The sequence below is a fragment of the Anabrus simplex genome, chromosome 2, assembly GCF_040414725.1.
Source record: "Anabrus simplex isolate iqAnaSimp1 chromosome 2, ASM4041472v1, whole genome shotgun sequence".
In the NCBI taxonomy this organism is placed as follows: Eukaryota; Metazoa; Arthropoda; class Insecta; order Orthoptera; family Tettigoniidae; genus Anabrus; species Anabrus simplex.
In genome coordinates, this window is record NC_090266.1 from 281772987 (window position 1) to 281795032 (window position 22046).

Sequence of the window (22046 nt, forward strand, 5' to 3'; positions counted from 1 at the left end):
TGTCTGTGTTTCCCCCTCCCCCTCCCACACATCTTCCACATCCTCTGATTTTTGGAACCACTGCCGGTACTGTAGAACCATGCGTTCTGCGTGAAAACCCACACTGTGTCTTACGGCGAAGGTTGTCGCATTTCCATCTGATAATACGTTTTCTATATTTGGTTTTGTATATGCGGTTAGGGGCGCGCAGCTGTGAGCTTGATTCCGGGAGATAGTGGGTTCAAACCCCACTGTCAGCAGCTCTGAAGATGGTTTTCCGCGGTTTCCCATTTTCACACCAGACAAGTGCTGGGGCTGTACCTTTCCTCTTCCATAGTCGCCATTAGACAGTGTGTCGGTGCGACGTAAAACAAGTTGTAAAAAGAAACTTTTCTACGAAGTTCAAGTCTGGACCTCGAGGGACCCACATCACCTCACAAATAGGCTAACCTGTATGCGGTTAATGCCGCGGCTTCATCTGATTTTTCGCCTCGTACCTTGGCATCGTAAAATTTAAAGTCGAACCATCGCCTTGTTCTGCTTTCATATCCTTATAACTGAGTCTGTTTGCTTAGGATTGCAAGATCGAATCCCGGCACAGGGAATGCTTACATACAAGAAGAAAATCAGCAGATTTATTAGCACGTTGAACTCCTTTTCAGGCTAAAATTGAAGAAATGTTAAACTCGTAATTTCTTTGTAATCGTCGTCGTCATGATGGTGATTAATATTCCCATTGAAGCAATCGAGTATTTGTAATGAACAGTGTAGGCTTGTTTATATGACCAGATTGAAAATGAGCGTATTTGGCCAGGGCGATGAACTACTTCAGACGATGGTTGCTAAATTGTACTTCCACAAAAGCAATATTCACCACCACCACCACAACTTCTTCTTCTTGTCCTTTATTCCCATTTATTGAGGTCGGCACTTGATGTGGATTTGGTCCAGTGTTACGGCCAGATGCCTTTCTTGACGTCAACCCTATGCCAAGGGTTGTATTCACTATAGTGTGTGCAATGGCGGCTGGTGCAAAAAAATCAGTGGTGTGCTGTAACCCATCCCCACTCCAAAAAAAAGTATTTAGAAACATACCGGTATGCGGTTTTCGAGAGGCTCTCCACTGAGATTTCCACACTGAACAAACACGCAAACAACCCCAACACATATACACATTTATCATAAAAAAAACTATAAAACTATATAATTAAACACACAATAACACCTGCAATGGCAAAATATTCACGAACTCAAACACTTGGTGTGAGCGTGCAAAAACAGATCTTCCCAATGTTACCAAAATCACTGAAATAAACCCAGCAACGTCGTAATGCAAAATTACATGTTATGTTTTTTTACTGACATTTATAAACTATACATTTTTAATTAAAGAAAATCACAGTACCATGTGCTCATTTTGACAACTTAAAAAGTACAATTTTTATAGTTCGATTTTCAAATATGGCTACGGAATATGCAAGTTGGGAGTATTCTATCCTCTTTGGTATTAAAAGACCTGGCGGGAACAGCTCCCATTTGCTTTGAGCGATCCCCTCTTAAATGCTACCGCTGAGTCAAGGGGGTGCCACCTGCCACGTTATAATTTCGGTCGTAATGCAAGTGTGACTAGTGCTGCCTCTCTGTGGTCGAACGAAGAATCGCTGTGAAGTGATGTCTTGGGGTCTTGGCTGTTGTTTCCACAGCCTATCGGAAAAGGCAGAGTTCTTGCATTCTACCAGAAAGCTTAGAAATTCTTGCTGAACTGTGGTCGCACAGCCAAGCACAGCACCCGGCGTGGACGTTTTTATTTGCGAAGAATTGGTGAGATAGTGAAAAGAAGCCATGCAAGTGTTCAAACAGTTATTATTATTATTTGGAATTAAGGCAAGAGATAGTGTACAAACTGAACCTAGAAGTGGTAGACCTCCAAAACTTTGTGATAGAGGGAACTGACAGATCTCCCCAGTCCTCTGTCATTAACTCTACTGAAACACATTTGGGAAGAACTCCATAGGAGGATTAGAAAATATTTCATCAAGTGGAAGGACGATTTGAAACTTGCCTTAAGAAAAGGATAAAATAACATTTTACCAGAAGTCGCTAAAAACTTAGTGGAATCGATGCCCCGACGTTTGGAAGCTGTGATAGCCGAAAAAGGTGGAAACACGAAATACTGAACCTAATATGAGAGTGACCGTGCTAGTGGCCGCGCGGTTTCGGCCACGTAGCTATCACCTTGCATTCGGGAGATAGTGGGTTCGAAACCCACTGTCGGCAGCCCTGAAGGTAGTTTTCAGCGGTTTCCCATTTTCACACCAGGCGAATGCTGGGGCTGTACCTTAAGGCCACGGCCGCTTTCTTCCCGGTCTTAGCCCTTTCCCATCCCATCGTCGCCACAAGACCCATTTGTATCGGTGCGACGTAAAGAAAATTGTAATATATGTACAAGTGTATGTTCACTTTGTTCCTGAACATTTGTTTTGTTTCAGAAATGAACGGTTTTGTTTCAGAAATGAACGCTATATTGTCTTTGATTCTACACGTGGTTAATAATGCCATTATGATATATCTATTTACATTTACGTGAAATTTTGAGGTTATGTAGATTTTGTATCATCATCATATTCATTATTAACAACTAATAGACAGTCTGCGGGTAGCTGAGCGTGCTATATTCATACCGGCTTGAATGTCTTGATGGCCTTAGCAGAGAATAATATTTGTTGTAATGCGTTATCAGTGACGCTGTTAGAGGTGAGCGCAATCTAACCATATATTATTCTCCCTCCATTATCTACTCTACTGGTGTAACTCTTCACTTTACACAACAGAATGAGAGGACGCTGAAAGATAAGGAACTCGTTGACTTCATTATCGAATTCGTAACATTTTTCACATTTTTGGTTGGTATTGCTTGAAATCACATATATGGCAATCATCAGTGCCATAATTAAGTTCTTAGCCATAACAACTTTCATACTGTTTTTCACACGAACGTACCGTAGTGTGTAAACTTCGATACCAATTCAAACTGAAAATCCTCACATACAGAGTGTACAAAATTCAGTACTCAGTCTTAAAGGGTTGATAGAGTAGACAAAAACCAGATATTTATTAAATTTACTGTTCACATTGAGATTTATAATTTATCTACAGTACAAGTTTCCGATTTTGTCAGTTATTAATTTGTCACACCTATGTTTATATACAACAACAACAACAATAAAAAAGTGTTTTCCGGTCTCTTCTATCATCCCTAAAAACTTGAGTATTGAGTTCTGATACACCCAATATCATCTGCGTAGAGGCTGGCATTTCTGGGGTGACCTTTTCGTGAGATAATTCCGCTGTTGCATTCGAAGAACTGTATTATAATCACATCCGAGTAGTTATCAGACGCCTTTGTAATATTTTTTTTGTAGCTAAATAGGTAGAGAGCAAAGATATTATTTTAATAATTTTCTTCCTCAGTGGTTCTGAGCCCGTTCTGTAATTGCGAAAGATATATAACCACGGATCATATAGCAGTTTTTGCAAGATAAACATGCCTGTAAACGCTGTTCGGGTCACATAGCTGTGAGGTTAAGTCTCATTCGGGAGAGGGTAGGTTGGAAGCCCACCGTCGTCAGCCCTGAAGATGGTTTTCCTTGGTTTCCAATTCTCACACTAGGCTGTACCTTAATTAAGGCCACAGATGTTATCTTCCCAATTATGGTCCTTTCCAATCCTTCAATGTGTTAATGTGAAGTCAGATCACTTGCGGCAACAAAAAAAAAAAAACCACCTTGCCTGTATTTAGCACACTGTCTGTTACAAGTCTCCCACGGCAGGACTCCAGCTGGGCAGTCTTTACCTGGAACGGATTACACAGTTCAAAAAAATTACGGGAACATGTATTGTAACGTCTGGTATGTGAACGTTAATTTGGCAGATGGACTTCCAATAGTCGTACAGCGTACCTTGAGACCTTAGCTGCTCAGGGTATGGCAAATCGAAGTTATAATCCATCTGTAGGCGTAGCCATGTATTAAACTGTCAGGTGACCTCTCAAAACAAAGTGAACAGCGGTGCGTCTGTGTGTCGTTGTGAGGTACACAGACTACTGCGGTTATTTGAGCATGTTGTACATAAACCAGCTCATCCCATGAGACATCTTAACGAGGTTCAAGTCGCAAGGGCTGTCACTTTGACACCGGAAAGATGGACTTTTCGTCGTGTTGCTGTGGATCTCAATGTGTGTCCGTCATTTATTCAACGCTTGTGGAATTGCTGCAATGAGATAGGCCAGTTCACAAGGAGAGTTGGACAGGGTTGTGGACGCATGACCCGATATCTGACCATCTGTGCGCTGCGGCGTCGTTCAGCAGCTGCCAGGGAATTGTAGCAAGACCTCAGGAGGGTCACTGGAGTTACGGTGTCTGACCAGACAGTAAGGAACAGGTTAAGAGAAGTGTCTTTACGGTCCTGTTCGAGTGCCCCGTTTAACGCAGCAACATCGCGCAACTCGCCTTCTGTTTGCCCGTACCCACGTCAACTGGCAACTTCGCCAATGAAAACCTGTGTTCACAGACGAGTCCAGATTTCCCCTGATACAGCGTGATGGACGTCGACGTGTATGGAGACGCCGTGGTGAACAGTACATGCCAAATATTGTCCAGGAAGGCGACCGATTCGGACAAGGCTCTGTGATGGTGTGGGGTGGCATCAGTATTGATGGCCGTACGGTTCTGGTCGTCGTCCGTGGTAATCTTAACACTGCGGGGTGCATCGAGCATATACTGCTACAGCATGTGTTTGTTGCTGCATGCGGTGTTGGCCCTGAATTCGTACTCATGCACGACAATGCCAGGGCTCATGTAGCGCGCACCACCGCGTAAGAGCTGTCTTACGAGAATTGGACATTCAAGATATGCTATGGCCAGCAGTGAGTCCCGACCTTAATCCTATCGAGCATGTGTGTGATAGGCTTGACAGAAGTGTTCGTGGGCGTCCTGTCCAACCACAGACTCTCCATGACCTCGAACAGGCTCTCATTGAATAATGGGACCTGATACCGCAACGTGACCTCCGTCGACTTATACGGAGCAAGCCACGTTGGTGCCAAGCTGTGATAAATGCTCGTGGAGGACATACACCGTACTGAAGCTCTCCAACTTTGATAAAAATCCACCCTGGAGGACTGTTATCACTTTGTTTTCACCATATTTGGACATTTCCTTTTGTGTTCTGAAAATTAACGCGAATCCATCGATGTATCGATGTATTTGTATACTTGAACGGTAAAGAATAAAGGTTTAGTTGGTAATATACCTGAGTGTGTGGTATTGTTTTGTGGAGCATGGCATACGTTCAAAAACATGTTCCCTTATTTTTTTTGAACTGTGTATAAGTCATCACCTGTCTCTCTAGTTACCGTACATCAATTGGTGTGATAATTACATTTTGTTTACGACAATCTGTGATATACGAAGGATTAGTGTACCTTTACAAATTTCTGTGTTTTTGTAATATGTTTTCCTGCATTTAATTTTCCACCACGAGCGTTTGTCTCAGGTAGGGAGTGAAACTTGAATAGTGTATTGAGACCTCATGAAGACCTCATTTCGGATGAGTACACATTAATACTCCTTGCCTTACAATTCGTTCTTCATTTATGTACTGTATTTCACTTGGTATTTATAGCATGTTGTCGGTTAGTCCGGTCTGGGGTCTGTCCCGAGGTGGCCGAACTAGAGGGAGTCTGCTGTAGAAAGTTGTTATGAAGTTAAAGAAATATAACCTAATTTCCCCATGCGACTGACGAGCCACTGCGAAAAACTTGATATACCCTCACTCCACATGAGCGTCGCGGAGAGGTGTGGAATATAACCCAGGCCTTTGACATTCACTCTAGCGAATAGGAATTGTATTCCACCACATTTAGTACCCTGCCGACTAACATTTGGAAGGTTAAAAGAAACAACTAATGATTCTTACATCAGAGTCCCAGATAGGAACCAAGTCCCAGATACGAGCTTAAATTGCCGCTGCATTTTCGGCATAGCTAATCTAGGGAATATTCCTCCAGACTGCATATAAACGAATGTCGTACGTAGTACGCGTTTTCAACCCAACTTCCGGATAAATGTGCAATCTTCCGCATAAATATGAACTACACATTTGTCTGGCTGTCATACACTGAGTGGCCAAAAGTCATAGGAAGACACTGAATGTGATGTTAATAACGATTTGTTCCTCCGCGAGCCCTCAAAACGGCAGCAATACGGCGAGGCATTGACTCTACAAGGTGTTGTAATCGGACTGGAGGGATCTGGACCCACACATCTTACACTGTTGCCCACAATATTTGTCTTGTGTAGTTGGTGCGGGGTTCGTGGAGCGTACACCAGCATCGACAACATACCATAAATGTTCGATTGAATTGAGATCGAAGGATCTGGAGGGTCAATCTATGCTCGTAACTTCAGAGCAGTGCTCCTCCAACCACCTGCGTGCCACCAGGCGCATTGTCCGTTGAAACATGGCATCTCCATCAGGGTACTCTAGGACCAGAAAGGGATGCAGATGGTCTGAAAGAATCTCAACGTAAAGTGCACCTGTCAGAGCTCCCTGCAGCTGGACAATGGGACCTAATTGCGACGCCGCCCAGACCAGAACTGAGTCACCTCCCGCCTGGACACAACCTTGTTGACACGCAGTATCCATAGCTTCATGGGGCACACGCCACATTCTCACGCGCCCATTAGCTCGATACAACTGGAACCGGGATTCATCGGACCATACCACACGTCGCCACTGTTCGAGGATCCAATGCCGATGTTCGCGGGCCCATGCACGTCGTTGAGCTCTGTGTCGAGGTGTCAGCGATTTGGTCGTCGCTGATGAAGTCTATGCGGTGCAGTTGCCTCCTTTCAGTCCTAGTAGAAATGGGTTCCTGACTCCCAACATTCAACTGTGCGGTGATCTGACTCACAGTGGCCCGTCGAGCGTCCAGTATGTTCTGCGGAGGCGACGTGATGTCCGTTTGTTAAACACCTGTGGTCTTCCCGTGCGGCGGTTTACGCTGGTGATAACATTCTCTTTGCGATATTGAAGATACCCCTCGACACTGTTGACCTCGGAAACGCGAATTCGCGTGTGATCTCCGCAATGCTATGACCCATGCGCCGTGCGCCGATGATCATCTCACGGTGTTTTGCTATTTGCTTTACGTCGCATCGACACAGATAGGTCTTACAGCGACCATCTCAGTTCAAATTCGGGTAACTCGCGATGTGTTGCCATCTTTACGACACATGGTATCTGTGACAGACTGCTCAGCTACGCCGCAGCTAGCTGCAACACTCAGGGGTCATACACGACACATTTTCTAATGGGACACCCCTTCACATGATTTTTGGCCACTCAGTGCAGTACAGGCCCTTAAACATAGTAAAATAACATTCAGACTGGTGTATATTTGATCGCCATGCTTCAAACACTTGCTGGAGAAACCGCGGTGATACGAAATTTATGAAGACCTATTTGTTTTGAGTACAGTAGTAGTTCCGATATATACAGTACCAAGGGAGTTATTTGTGTTATGGATTCATTATACTAACGTGCAAGATTACCAGTAGGTTTGACAATTTACATTGATCTAGTTTGTGAAAATATTGTAGTGCTGAAAAAGAAAGGGTGATATTTTACGGAAACATTGTTGCAGTACGAAAATTTAAACATTTTGTTTTCTCTTGTTGAATTCAGTGTTTAATGCTGGGCTGATTGGCTCAGACAGTAGAACGATGGCCTGTTGAGCCAGAGTTGTCGGGTTCGATCATAGCTCAGTCCGGTGATCTTTGAAGGTGTAGACATATACCGGTACAAACACAGGGATGCTGAACACCAGATACGACAGCCTTGTTCACAGTTCAACAGGTCATACCTAGGTGGCACATTAACTACAATTACTTGTGAGTCAGGTAGTTTGGAAATCTTACCTCTGAGGGTCGTAATTAGTTCCTCACCTTCATTTGCAGCACCTGACTTTGTTCGACTGCACTCCATTACTTTTGTTTTGGACTTATTTATTTTCATCTTGTACTCCCTAACCAAAACTCTGTCCATACCACTCAACAATTTCTCCAGATCTTGTGCAGTCTCAGATAAAATAACAATATCATCAGCAGATCTCAGGGTTTTGATTTTCTCTCCTGGATTGAGATACCCTTCCCAAATTCCTCTCTGATTTTCTTTACTGTCTCTTCTATATAAACATTGAAAAGGAAAACTGACAAACTGCAACCTTGCCTCATTTCTTTCTGGATTGCAGCTCCTTTTTCAAAGCCCTGGATTCTTATCACAGCAGACTGATTTTTATACAAATTGTAGATAATTCTTCGTTTTCGGTATCTGATCCTGATCACCTTCAGAATCTCAAATAGCTTGGTCCTATCAAAATTATCAAATGGCTTTTCTAGATCTATGAATGCCATGTACGTGGGCTTGTCCTTCCAGGGAAGAAACAGGGAGGTATTTCTATATATTTCAACAGTTCCTCTGTGAGAAGCAAGTGCAACATTATCAGCTTGAAGGAAACGTAGTATATAGTGGTGAAGGAAGACATAGCTGATCTATAAGTGTTGGTATGGCATCCGATATAAGTAAAGATGCAGCTTGTGACAGTTCATTATTTTAAATCATTGTTACTTTGCTGAATATGGTTATTGACAAAGAGTCTGAATTGCCATGACACAACAGTTATTCTAGTAAATTTAAGGTATTTCTATGTTGTTTATTTATATTTTGAGATATACCAGAATATCAATAGATAATTTTATAATGCTTACTTTTATACTCACTGTCTGTCTGTCTTTGCAGGCTGAAGAATTAATGGAAGATCTACTTTCAATCGGTTCATTTGCTTCTGATAGTGCTAAGATAACGGATCAGACATTTAACATATCTTCAGATATCCAGGTAAGTTCAATTATTGGTAGTGTGTACAATATAGGAGCTTTATATATAAACTTTGTCATATCTTAGTAGGGAAACTAATGTTAGATCTCTGTATAAACATTACATCTGAGATGTTGGTCATTGATTCAAATTTAGAATAACAATACAGTCCTTTAATTTTCTGGGGCAGTCAGACTTAATTCATGTATATTTATTTCCTATGTACCGTACTTGTTTTTCATGAACTTTGCCCTCATATATGTATGATGCTTTATTTTTATATCCTTATAGTCAAAAGGAATGTACTTGCATATTCTTATATTACTCTTGCATGAAGGTAATATTTTGCTTTGTAAAGTAAATGAGTTGTTAATGAAACTTTACCACCTGTTGCTGTTTCTTGACAGACTTAGTACTTCTGCATCTGCTTCATGGCATAGGCAACAGCAAAATGTATCTTCCACCGAAGTCCCAGTCTCATTTATGGCTGTGACAGTATGGAAGCCGCCAAAGTATGGGTAGTACTGAGGAAGGATGTTCGGAGCACAGCTAGTGCATCTGGATGTTACAAAAGGGACAGCACATATACAATCATCCCAAGCGTGGACTAAAATCTGATGCATTTCGGGAGTACAAGAACCATCCCTTGTACCAAAAATTTCCATGACAGGCAGTATCGTCACTGATCAGCCGTTGTTGCTAATCATGTAGCAAGTCACTTCGCAGGTCTGTCTGGTTCCAGGAATTACCATCCTGCTTTCTTTGCTCTGAAGTGTAAGTCAGAACACCATCATCTGTGTTTTTCTACTCACACTTCAGAGGATTGTAACATGTCCTTTACGGAGTGGGAACTGAGGAGCGCCTTGGCGGTTTGTAAGGACACAGCTGCTGGACTAGATAACATCCATAACCAGATGTTGAAACACCTCAGTGAGGATAGGGGTGTTCACCTGAATCTAGTTAGATGAAGAGTTTCCATTCCAGTGGCGAGAAAGGACAATAATTCCTCTCCTCAAACCTGACAAAGACCCTAAATATGCAGGAAGTTACAGACCTGTTTGTCTAATTGTCTGTGTAAACTGATCGAGAGGATGCTGAATCATTGAGGGATCTGTTCTCAGTGTGACTCTGTTTATGTTTGTCAAAAACCATATTGTTGCTGCCGTGGGTTCAACAGTAATACCGTCACTATATGTGGACTATTTTACTCTGCATTATACTATAGCTCTCAAAATATGGCAGTCACAGAGCGACAATTACAGCAAGCTATGAGTTGAGTGGAACTGTGGACATAAGAACCTTCTGGTATCGCCTGTAGAACACTAAGGTCGTTCCCACTCAGAGCTAAAACCAGGGCTGTAGCTTTGTCCCTTTAGCTCCAATGCTTAGCAGAACAGGCCGCATCAAACTGCCATTGGTAGGTATTCCATAGTTCCTTCCTGTCGACCACAGGTGGCATCACCTTAGTCAAACTCTGCCTGTTTTCTCATCAATTGCGGCTTCCTTTTTTCTTCTTTTCCTTTTAAACTCGTCTTTCACTTTTACTATATCTGTCATCACAACAGGCTTTACCTGTCCTCCTCCTCCTCCTCCTCCTCCTCCTCCTCCTCCTCCTCCTCCAATTTTTTCAGTAACCTCGATTCTCTTGGAACAATGCAAAATGTCTAATAGGCCTACTGAAGTGAAGATCAACTGTGTGCAGTCCTCGGTGCTCGCTTGTACTGAGATATGATCCCCTTGTATCTCAGAAGCACTCAGTTCTAAGGGACATGGCAATAGATGTTAGTTACGTACAAACTACCCTATCGAGATACGATCCTGGTGGTGCGTGGCAACAGGATGACTACCATCACAAAACATGTAATTCAATTGTCCATTGTACTTGTTCCACACGTTACTCCAGTGGTTTTGAACCTTTTATTATTCACGCTAATCCTTTGTAGTGAGTTGTTGCAGCATTCTCATGTATGAGTTGGCAACAATCTGGGAGACTTGGTCTTTCCTGACACATATTGCGTTCAGCAGTCAGTTGTTTGCAGGATTGCAATTATGGTGCCATTTCGTCATATGTTCTGGCATGTTTTGAGGCAATTTTTGTTGCTAGTTGTTTTACGTCGCACCGACACAGATAGGTCTTACGGCGACGATGGGACAGGAAAGGGCTAGGAGTGGGAAGGAAGCGCCCGTGGCCTTAATTAAGGTACAGCCCCAGCATTTGCCTGGTGTGAAAATGGGAAACCACGGAAAACCATTTTCAGGGCTGCCGACAGTGGGGTTCGAACCCACTATCTCCCGAATACTGGATATTGGCCGCACTTAAGCGACTGCAGCTATCGAGCTCGGTTTTTGAGGCAATTAATTTCAAGTGTTTTATGCACTAACATTTTAAGTTTACTTTATTTTAAATCCAAGTTCCATTTGCATAAGTTTTGATTAAGAGGAAGAAAGTTAGAAAGTTGAAGTTTAGTCAATGATAGAATCTACAAAAGTGGAAACAAACCAGTCCCCAAGTGGTGGTGTGAAAGCAGTATAGAGGAATCAATCAGTCAATCAATCGGTCGGTCCGTCCGTCCGTCCGTCCGTCCGTCCGTCCGTCCGTCCTCATCTCCATTTAGTGCTATTGCCTTGGTGGCAGATTCCCTATCAGATGTTTATGTAGTCTTTTCTTAAATAACTCCAAAGAACTTGCAAAATTATCCAACATTTCCCTTAATAAATTCTTCTTCTTCCTATAAAATGAATATTTGCCCCAGTTTTGTCCTCTTGAATTCCTATTTTATATTCATATATTATGACCTTTCCTACCTTTAAGAAGCTCCACTCAAGCTTATTCACGTACTAATGTCATTCCACACCATCTCTCCACTGACAGTTCAGAGCTTACCACATGGTCTAGCAGCTGGTCTCCATACACCCAAGTCTTCCCAGTCCAAAGTTGACAACATTTTGATAAAACTACTCTTGTCAGAAATCATCCAGAACAAATCATGCTCCTTTCTTTTGGATCTTTTCTAGTTCTCACATCAAGTAATCCTGATGTGGGTCCCATATACTGGAACCACATTCTAATTGGCTTCTTCGCAGTGACTTATTTGCACTCTTCTTTACATCCTTACTACAAACCCTAAATGCCCTCATAACCATATGAAAATATCTGTAACTTTTCTCTACAACCTCGTTAACATATCCCACTGAAGATTATTCCTTTTATTAACACCTAGGTACTTACAGTGGGTTCTGTTGAGGTCATTTTGCAGTCGCTTACAGTAACTTACTTCCTGCTCTATACAATATAACATCCTCTGGGAGAGAGAGGGAAAAACAAAAAAAACAAAAAAAAAAAAACAAAAAAAAGAGCATAATCTGTGATTCCAATTCTTCACTCATATAATTTATACAAGGTCTCTCACGTGAACTAAGACCAAATGCACGGTGTTTGTACCCTGTGCTATGGCAGCTATCTCAGCCGAACTTATTATATGAAATCTTACCTTATAAAAGATGGTGGAAGTGTCGTCCTTCATGGGTTATACAGGCATTGTATGTGGAAACTACATTCTGGCTGACGCGAGTGAATTCTGCCTCTGTAATGTTTCTGATTTCATTTGCAGTGTTTTCTTTCAGTTCCCCCAATGTATGAAGATTTGTTCAACACACATTTTCTTTCAGTTTACTCCACAAGTAAAAATCCCACACTGTTAGAACGAGGGGGAAATAGACCAGCACTGATCACTCTGTCTGCCAACACTTCCAAGATTGTAAAAAGGGAATCTTTTGCTATATGAGCAGGTGCTGAATCTTGTTGAATCCACCCACACGCTCTTTTTTCCTCCGTTAACTGATGGAAGAACAGCATCAAAATGTCATTTTGGTACCTCTCTGCATTTACTGTTGTCTCGAAAAATATAAGCAAAATTATTTGTCTTACACTAACAGCACACTAAATACCAATCTTCCTATCATAATGAGGGACTTCATAAACACCATTAGGATTTTCTGTACATCAATGGTGAGAGTTATGAGTGTTCACACGACCCATAAGATGAAACCAGAACTTTTACATACAAAAATATGGTGTTGCAATGATAACTGTCTCACCATGTTAACAGGTGAGATTCAGACTGACGACTAATGCCTGCCAGGTCGAACACGTACAGGCTGCTTGCAAGGTCGAGAACTATGCGTGCGCTTCCCATACTGGAGCAATGTCCAATAATACTGCCCTGAGTGACACCCCCGCCCCACAGTGCGTAATTTCAGGAATCTAGCCAGCCAAAGCTCATATCTCAGAAACGAATGGACCGATTTACATAAAACTTAGTATGTAGTTGTTATTATTGGAGATAATTAAGGGTGTGTTCAATCAAGTACAAAGAGAAAATTACCACGCCAAGAATAGAATTAGTAATTTTAATCATATTTTTGTTATAGCTTTAAGGAATTAAATAAATGTTTATAATGGAACATGCTGTTTAGAATATTTAAAATCAGATACAGGAATACATGTACTTACCAAACAATTTAGTCATTAGATGCAGTTCCATCAAAATAGGAGGCTCAGACAGTAAGTTGAGCCCTTCTCTTGAATTTTTATTAATAATCTTGACCATGGTGGTCGGGATTGGATCCGTATATGTTGTAAGATGGACCGCCTAGTCAATACTATTTATTTATTTGTTTACCTTTCACCTTAACATTTAGTACATGTTTCGAGAATATTATGCATTCTCTTCCTCAGCTAGTGGATTCAAATTCAGTATACAATAACACCTGATCAAAATAGGGGGGCCCCCATTAAAAATTCAAAACAATGAGTATTACAATGTAACACTTAAAAATTTTGGATGGTACAAACATAGAATTAAAATCCCATCTTGTCAAGTACAAATTAAAAACACAATATAGTAATGTCTAATTAAATACAACGTCTTGTGATGATATGAATTCACAGTATCCTTGAAGTTGCCTTGCGTAGTTCAAAAAAATTGAGTTAGGAATGAATGAAATTGCATTAAAATTTGAAGTCCTGCCGATATCCACCATTAATGGGTGTTAAAATGATGTCTATTTAACTTAAAATATTGGACACAGCGTCGTATAATGATGTGAATTTACGGTGTCCTTGGAAATGTAATACTATCTTGCGAAGTTCAATTGGATTTGTACAAGAATAAATGAAGTTGCATTAAAACTTGGTGTGGTGGTACAGTATAAAGAGCATGTCAAAGCACGGAAACATTCTAGATACTCTGCAATGTGTGAACGCATGCACGAAAGCAACCATCATTTCACAAATATTGAACGTGATATGACTTTATTACATTCATTAAGCAAAGGCAAACAAATGAATGCTCTAGAGAAATTAGAAATATACAAATTGCAAAAATTTGATAATGAGAACAGCCTAAATGAACACATTGCAGAAGACAATCAGTTGTTTAAATTGGTAACCCAATACCCTAGAAAGAGGCCAAAAGAGAATGATGTCAAGCGTGTAAGGGGGGAAGTATGACTGTAGTATCAGGGGCGATTCCTTCCACCCCTCTTTCCATCCACCGCGCATCCCAATGTAATTCCGTAACCAGTTGCCATACAGCACCAGGTGCCTTCACATCTATCCAACACATGCACGCCACACGCAATATTTACATCATCACACTGGTAAGGTTTAATATTTTTGCCCCATTGTATTCTCATTTGTTCATGTCGGAGCCTTTTTGTTAATTTCTATTTCCTTTCCTTTTTATAGACCATTTTAACCTATTTTCAACCTGGCTGCATAATACACCTATTAACCAAAGATAATGGCAGGACTGCAAGTTTTAATGCAACTTCATTTATTCTTGTACAAATCCAATTGAACTTCGCAAGATAGTATTACAATTCCAAAGACACCATAAATTCACAACATTATACGACGCTGTGTCCAATATTTTAAGTTAAATAGACACCATTTTAACACCCATTAACGGTGGATATTGGCAGGACTTCAAATTTTAATGCAATTTCATTCATTCCTAACTCAACTTTTTTGAACCACGCAAGGCAACTTCAAGGATACTGTGAATTCATATCATCACAAGACGTTGTATTTAATTAGACATTACTATATTGTGTTTTTAATTTGTACTTGACAAGATGGGATTTTAATTCTATGTTTGTACCATCCAAAATTTTTAAGTGTTACATTGTAATACTCATTGTTTTGAATTTTTAATGGGGGCCCCCCTATTTTAATCAGGTGTTATTGTATACTGAATTTGAATCCACTAGCTGAGGAAGAGAATGCATAATATTTTCAAAACATGTACTTGATGTCAAGGTGAAAGGTAAATAAATAAATAGTATTGACTACATATTTACCACTTCTCTTGAAAGCGGAATCAACTTCCTCTTTCTTGATTTCCCTAAGCTAGTAATGTAAGGGTCCGAGGATGTATGTAGTACCATTTGTATTTTTTTAAGTACAGTTGTATAGTTTCCTTTGCATACATGCCAAATGCCACTTAATCAGTGGTATACCCACACGAAAGAGTTTCTAAGTTGACACGTTATGGTTTATTTAATTTAGATCTATTCCAGTAATATCCACAGAAGTGGAAGCCTCTCTGAGGAATTTCTAGCAGTGTTTCCATCATTAGCATGGTATATCAACCAATAGTACCGTTTCCTCCCTGAACCAAACCTGTATATTCTTTCTTTCTTCAACCAGTTTCTTCTCCTTGGCATCTCTTATTTGCCACTTTCTGTACGCTATATGTAAAAGGCATTCAAAACGAAAAATCCATGCTTGAAGTGGTGATAACTCAAATTTAAGTGTTGTTGGGTTAATTACTCTGTCACTTCAAGAATATTATTCATTTCTTTAGGGGACATGCCACATATATAACACCTTTGGGAAGTCTGATAGGAAGACAATGCACTGCAGACTTTTCCATCCACCATAGTGAAACGTTGCTTATGTTCAACCACTAATGTTTTTGCAACATTCAAGGACTACCATAGTAGGCAACAACTTCTCTTCCTGGGTACTAATACACTGCACCTTGTCCCGGATTGAGTCAGATGTTTCTTTCTGGAATTCTAATTTAATAGGCCTGCAGTAACGAAATGATGAAGGTCTAGGTTTATGCCAAATTGAATCCTGGTTTCCAGTGTTTAGGTGGCCAAACAAGAGCTGAAGGGGCACAAGTGAAATGCGAAACAGAGACTCATCACTTAATGATCGACCCTGTGAAAATCTCTGTTTATAGCGACTTTGGTCTGAACTATCATCAGAGCCCCATTTTGTTACAGGTTTATACTGATATTTACATTCCTGATCTGCCAAATTCAACATATTCCCTTGTATTTGGCAAATTTGACGTACTGTATGGTCAAGAATCGCTTGTAATCTGACCTCTGCAGATGAATCAGTGATTTAACTATCAGTGGGGTAACATTCGTTTTTACTTTTACTTTTACTTTTAGTTACAGCTACATGTTTTAGCATTTTCCCTCGATTCCTTGTACTGATTAGATGACAATTGCAAATCTATTATCATGGCGAGAGTTTGATCAGGTGACATCGTCGGTTGTTCCTGCAAAAATAAATTGTGACCTTTTCATTTTTGTCGCACGTTGAGGAGAGGCAAATGAAATTTCACCAATAATATCGGCAGCATCCTTTTTCCCAGAAGCTCGGAGACTCAGCTGAGTGGCAGAAACTATTATTTTTTGTGATTTCTCTTCAAGAAGTGATCTAGTTTCCCTTCTCTTAGACCGTTCACTCATTTCTGCAAACAGTTGACGTGGACGTCCTCGAGTGCTAGTACTGGCGGGCTCTTCCTGATGTTATGATGCTTGTCCTTCTGCAAGGCTCACTTTGTGGTCCAACCAACTTTTGTTGTACTTCAGGAATTTGTCCCGTTTTTTAATTATATTTTGTCCAGGAATTTGTCCCTTTTTCTATTATATTTTGTCCAGTGTGATTGAATATTAGCATACAACGTACTGACCGATTTTCTTTTTGACTTGGATATATCCTCAGAACAATCCTCAAGGCCTAAATGTTCAAGTACAACATTCGCAATATCATTGTTCTGCTTATATTCCCTGCTGTTCCTCCACAGCTCGAAAACCAACCTGTGGGTTACAGAGTACATGGCTTCTGGTCGTAGCAAAAAGTTGCAGTTTTCTATTCACTAAAGTATAGATAACTCCTCTAAAACTTTCATTACAGAAATCAAAGGCAATACATTTTGAAAGTCAGCTCAAATTTTTATAATTAGATAGTGCTTGGACACCCTGTACCTGACTTTTAAGCACGTATTCTGGACAATAATGTAGTAATTTTCAGCAAATGCTACGTACTACATAAAATACCCACCTTCATCTAATATAATCACACTGTACGCTAAAGAAATATTTAGTTCTGACGTCCTTACTGAGCCTTCACATAAAAACAACTGTACGTTCGCCTTGTCAGAATATTATCCCCTAACGGAGAAAAGCTACTTTAGACCTTCGGTGAAATAAGATAACCAGACAGCGCAACCTTTCAACACTTAATTACTGTACCCGTGAGTCTTCTAAACACGACTCACAGAAAATGCGCATCAGAGACAGGGGTGTAAAATATTATTTTTGGCCAGCTGAGTGCTAGAAATTACCTACTGTGCACCCCTCTCCTAATAATTACAGGATCAGATAATGCTTCACTTACTCTTAATTCTCCAAGTTCTATTTTCTAGAAATTTAGCCACCCATTCAACCATTCATTTGCCTAGTCCAATAGCCCTCATTTTCATCACCAGTCTCCCATGATCAAACTTGTCAAAAGCTTTGGATAGGTCATTAGCTATACTGTCAATTTGATTTCCTGAATCTAAATTATCTGCTATATCTTGCTGGAATTGAAGATGTTGAGCCTCACTGAAATAACCTTTCCGAAACCTGAGCTGCCTTCTATCAAACCAGTTAGTAATTTCACAAACACATCCAACGTGATCTGAAAGAATGCTTTCCTAGAGATTACATGCAACACATGTCAAGCTGACTGGCCTGTAATTCATGTGTATCACCTTTTCCTTTATACACTGGGGCTACTATAACAACTCTTTGATATAGTTTCTTCAAGCAAACGTTAATCAAATACTGTCAAACTTCGATATCTCAAACTGCTTGCGGAGGCTGGAGACCCCTCCGAGTTAGCGAATATTCAAGTTATAGAATAACGAGCATACTTCTTTGGCTCCGCCAATACCATGATATTTTATCTGCATCTGCAAGTTGGTGTTTCAGAAGAGCTTTATTACGCCTTTATAGGGAACATTCTCATCGTGAATACTTCAAATTCATATTGAAGAGAAGTGCTTAATTTTCCTTTGTCAGTTTCTCTGTAACACTGTTCTCTCTACATACTTCTCTATCATATTTTCAGCACCAAAGATGACCTCTCCAATTGATGACCGTCCTTAAAAAAAAACTGAAATATGGCCAAGGCTTGACCTACCGTACCAAACAGGTCAGGCAAGAACTCGCAACTTACACACAACCCCATGTTGTCAGCAGCTTGCTGAGGGTTGCAAAGTAGCTTAAAGTAGGATTTTAAACTTCTGTGGTACGGGCTACTCAAGGTTGCGATGTGGAGTACCGTTAAGAAATTTATGGGATGCGGCGAGACAAACAGTACACTCTGACTAAAATTTAGAGATTACTTATCTAGAGAGGGGCATAACTTCATGTTCCTTCTACAGGAACTAGTTTTTCGTGCTGATAATGTGTATGCATAAGTGTAATGTTTTACATAATTTTGAGTTGCAGGGACACATTTTACATCTGGGCTTCAAATATCCTTTGAGGTATCGAACAATTTGAGTAATAGAATCTTGAGTTATAGAAAATATATTACACGTAAAACATTTAAGATTTCACCTTATTTTCTTGACATGGCATAAGCCCAAAAGCCTATATCATGTCTATAAGTACGGGCCGCAAAAGCATCAATGGCAACATTTAAGATTCTGTTGGGAAATGTAAATCCCTTTGAGATATCGAAAATTCAAGTTCCAGACATTCAAGTTATAGAAATTTGACTGTATATCAGATACAGCATTATATCCCAACCCAAGGCCTGCCGTATATCCCCAGAAATTTTATCATTGCCAACTGCTTTTTTAGCTTTCATCTTTTGTATCTTTGTAAATATCTTTCTAATAATTGGTACATTTCTGTACTTCACCAGTATTAGTCATCTCCTCTACCTGGACATTACCCTTATATCAAACTGTCTTTAAATCTGCACGTGGCTTATGACTGGGTTGAGAGCGCCAATAGAAGAAATAAACTTCTCCAGGGCAGGGACTTGAACAAGGACCTCCCTGCTGATAGGCTCGGCCCACAGCAAGCATGCTAAGCTGGCATTGGCTGAAACCTACAGTGTGTTTGTGTTTGATACTCATTTCTCGGCATGGCTTTCAAGCCCGACCAAGCCACATGCAGATTTAGCAACACTGCCTCGTAAAGCCCATTTGAATTTGTCCGTGAACCGATCTGATTGACTAATTTCAGCGGCTGATAAAATGACAACAGTGCAATATATCAACGTAATTTTTTAAAATTACTTCTCCGTATGACCAATGCTCTAACTCCCATATACTTGGTTCACGTTGTTTCCGACCACCCTATATAAACCTCCCGTGTTCATTAATGATCGCTAGAATGTCCTTCCTGGAACCTGTTTCTCTCATAAAGTACCAACCATTTACCATACATACTCCTCCATTTATCCGTACAATTCACTTGACTGCAAAGTATGTTTGCAGTCATGTAATCATTAGTTAACCTTTCTGATAAATTTAATTTCTGCGTAAGTTCCTTCAGTCTCTCCTTACTTCCACAACCATTCCTAACTCTATTTCTTTATAATCTGCACCTCCTGCTTAATCTCTGTATTTCTCTGTTATAATGTAACGGGTCTTCACCATTTCTTACCACATTCAAAAGTACATATGTATCTGTTTTCACACTGCTCAACATTTGCTTTAAATCCATCCTATTGGCCGTTTACATTATTATTTACCATTTTCCACTGATCATAATTACTTTTTTTGAACTCACCCATACCTCTATTATCAACTGTATGGTATTGCTTAAAAGTTGTACTTTTACAGCTTTCTTTTCTATCATATTTACATTCAGCTACAAGAGGAACAGCTTTGTGATTACTTATACCATCTATCACTTCAGTTTCTCTTCAGAGCTTGTCTAGTTTTATCCAGTTTTATCAGTACCACATCTACAAGAGAGACAGGGAAGAGTGACAAGAAACCTTTGATGCATTAGTGTAATGCTAAACAAGTAGAAAAAAAAAAAATCAGAGTGGTAAGAAACATGAGAGATCTCTTGACAGTGAACCAGGAAATGTGAGTGTGTTCGTTTTCTGTTCCACCATGAATTGAGGTGGATTTTTGTTTTGTAAGAAAGAGAGCACTCATGTTTCTCCTTAATAACTATTTATTGCAAGGTGTATGCCAATAATTCTCCTGTAAAATAAATGTCTAACTTCTAGAATATTTTTCTCAAAATATATATATACTGTTACGAATAAAATTCCATCTATTTCATTATTCTAATTTATTTCAGGATGGCCGCACTAATTACCAGTCTGTTTACAAATCTCTCTACCGTATGGCGCAGTAAGGGTCCAGCCCGTTCCTTTACCTGGGACACTAATTCTTACTTTCACTTTCCCAAAGTCCAGTCACCTCCTACAGCCGCTGTGCATAGACCGCTGGATTTGAACACAGTGTCACTGGCTATACAAAACACGATGACTGTTCGTTGGTTCGGCTCCACAGATGTACTTCACACAGTCCCATGCATTGAACGTCTAAACAGCTCAACAGTATCCAACAGCAGGACGATACTCACAGTGGCGAATATTAACACAGGTCCATTTATCCTCGCACTCACAATAGCGTGTTTCCTCGCTAGCTCACTGCGATTCTCAGTCCACAGAATTACACAAACACACAGTACAGCCTACCATTCTGTCGCCTCCAGTTACACACTCACTGGTCTCTCCGACACCGCAACAGCTCCTGGTTCAGACCTTGGTGGGACACTAGCGACAGCCAACACCTCTGTCGCCCTCAGCCCAGCCACTGAACCCCAACACACAGTGTCTCACATGGAGTCCAACACTGACTGACTCTCCGCGGCCAACCTTCATTTTTATAGCTCGCGTGATTTGGTCCAGAAATTTCACTATGTCACTACAGGCAGAACATTCCCGTTGAATCTCCAAGGAACTCGCAGCTAAGCCGGCCGCCAAGAACAATACACGGAAAGGCCAGCCCCACCCCTCAGGCTGGCTGTGAGATTCCAGGTCGTCTGAGTCACCAGCCCCTTCCTGGAAGTACTGATAGGAGCTACCATGGGGCTGGCACGTAATAATACGGTATTAATTTTTTCAAAATAAATATTGAGTGACATTATTTTAATTGCCATTACCATCCATATCACAGTTGAATTTCACAGCACGGTGTGAGTGAGATCTACTGGCTTAGACACTTTGTCTTGGGTGATATTTAGTAACTGGGACTGCCAAACATTTAATTTTTATCTAGAATGTGTCAGACTTCTATTTGTCTGGTTAGACTGACTGATGTGTTTGTGAATTGTCACCATTTATGAATCGCTTACCTTTAGCACAGCTTGCACCAAATGTATGCTTTTTTTGGGGTGTATTTCTATATAATGTTTACAAAACATGACAATTTTGGCTTTACTGTATAGTGATCATTACAGTTAAGCTTCTGCAAAGAGTTTAAGGTCACCAATAATTCAGTATTTAATCATACAGTGTATTTCTAACTGTAAGATAAAATGTTGTGAAAAACCTATGTAGGTCTTCAAGCTTTCATTTAAAGGGATCTTTCATGCACTTCAAGAACAGAATGATTTAAAAATCATGTCAAACAAATGGCCATTCTGCCTGGGAGATTGCAAGTGCAGTTTAACATTCAAGGACCGTTTTTTAAACTCTTTTAGCCCCTTTGGCGTTGAGAGCAATGTGTAAATCACAATACTGATTAGTCCAATATAGTGTCTTAACTAAGCAGTGGAAAGCCTTGTGGGTTATTCCA

At 40.4% G+C, this 22046-nt stretch overlaps 1 protein-coding gene across 1 annotated transcript in view; it reads left to right on the forward strand.

The window, feature by feature from the left end:
• Positions 1–22046, forward strand: part of Mitf (transcription factor Mitf) — a 533115-nt gene that overhangs the window by 455758 nt on the left and 55311 nt on the right. Inside the window, exon 4 of the mRNA XM_067140584.2 lies at positions 8839–8937. Coding sequence (XP_066996685.1) covers positions 8839–8937 — 99 coding nt within the window. The remainder of the gene's footprint in view (positions 1–8838; positions 8938–22046) is intronic.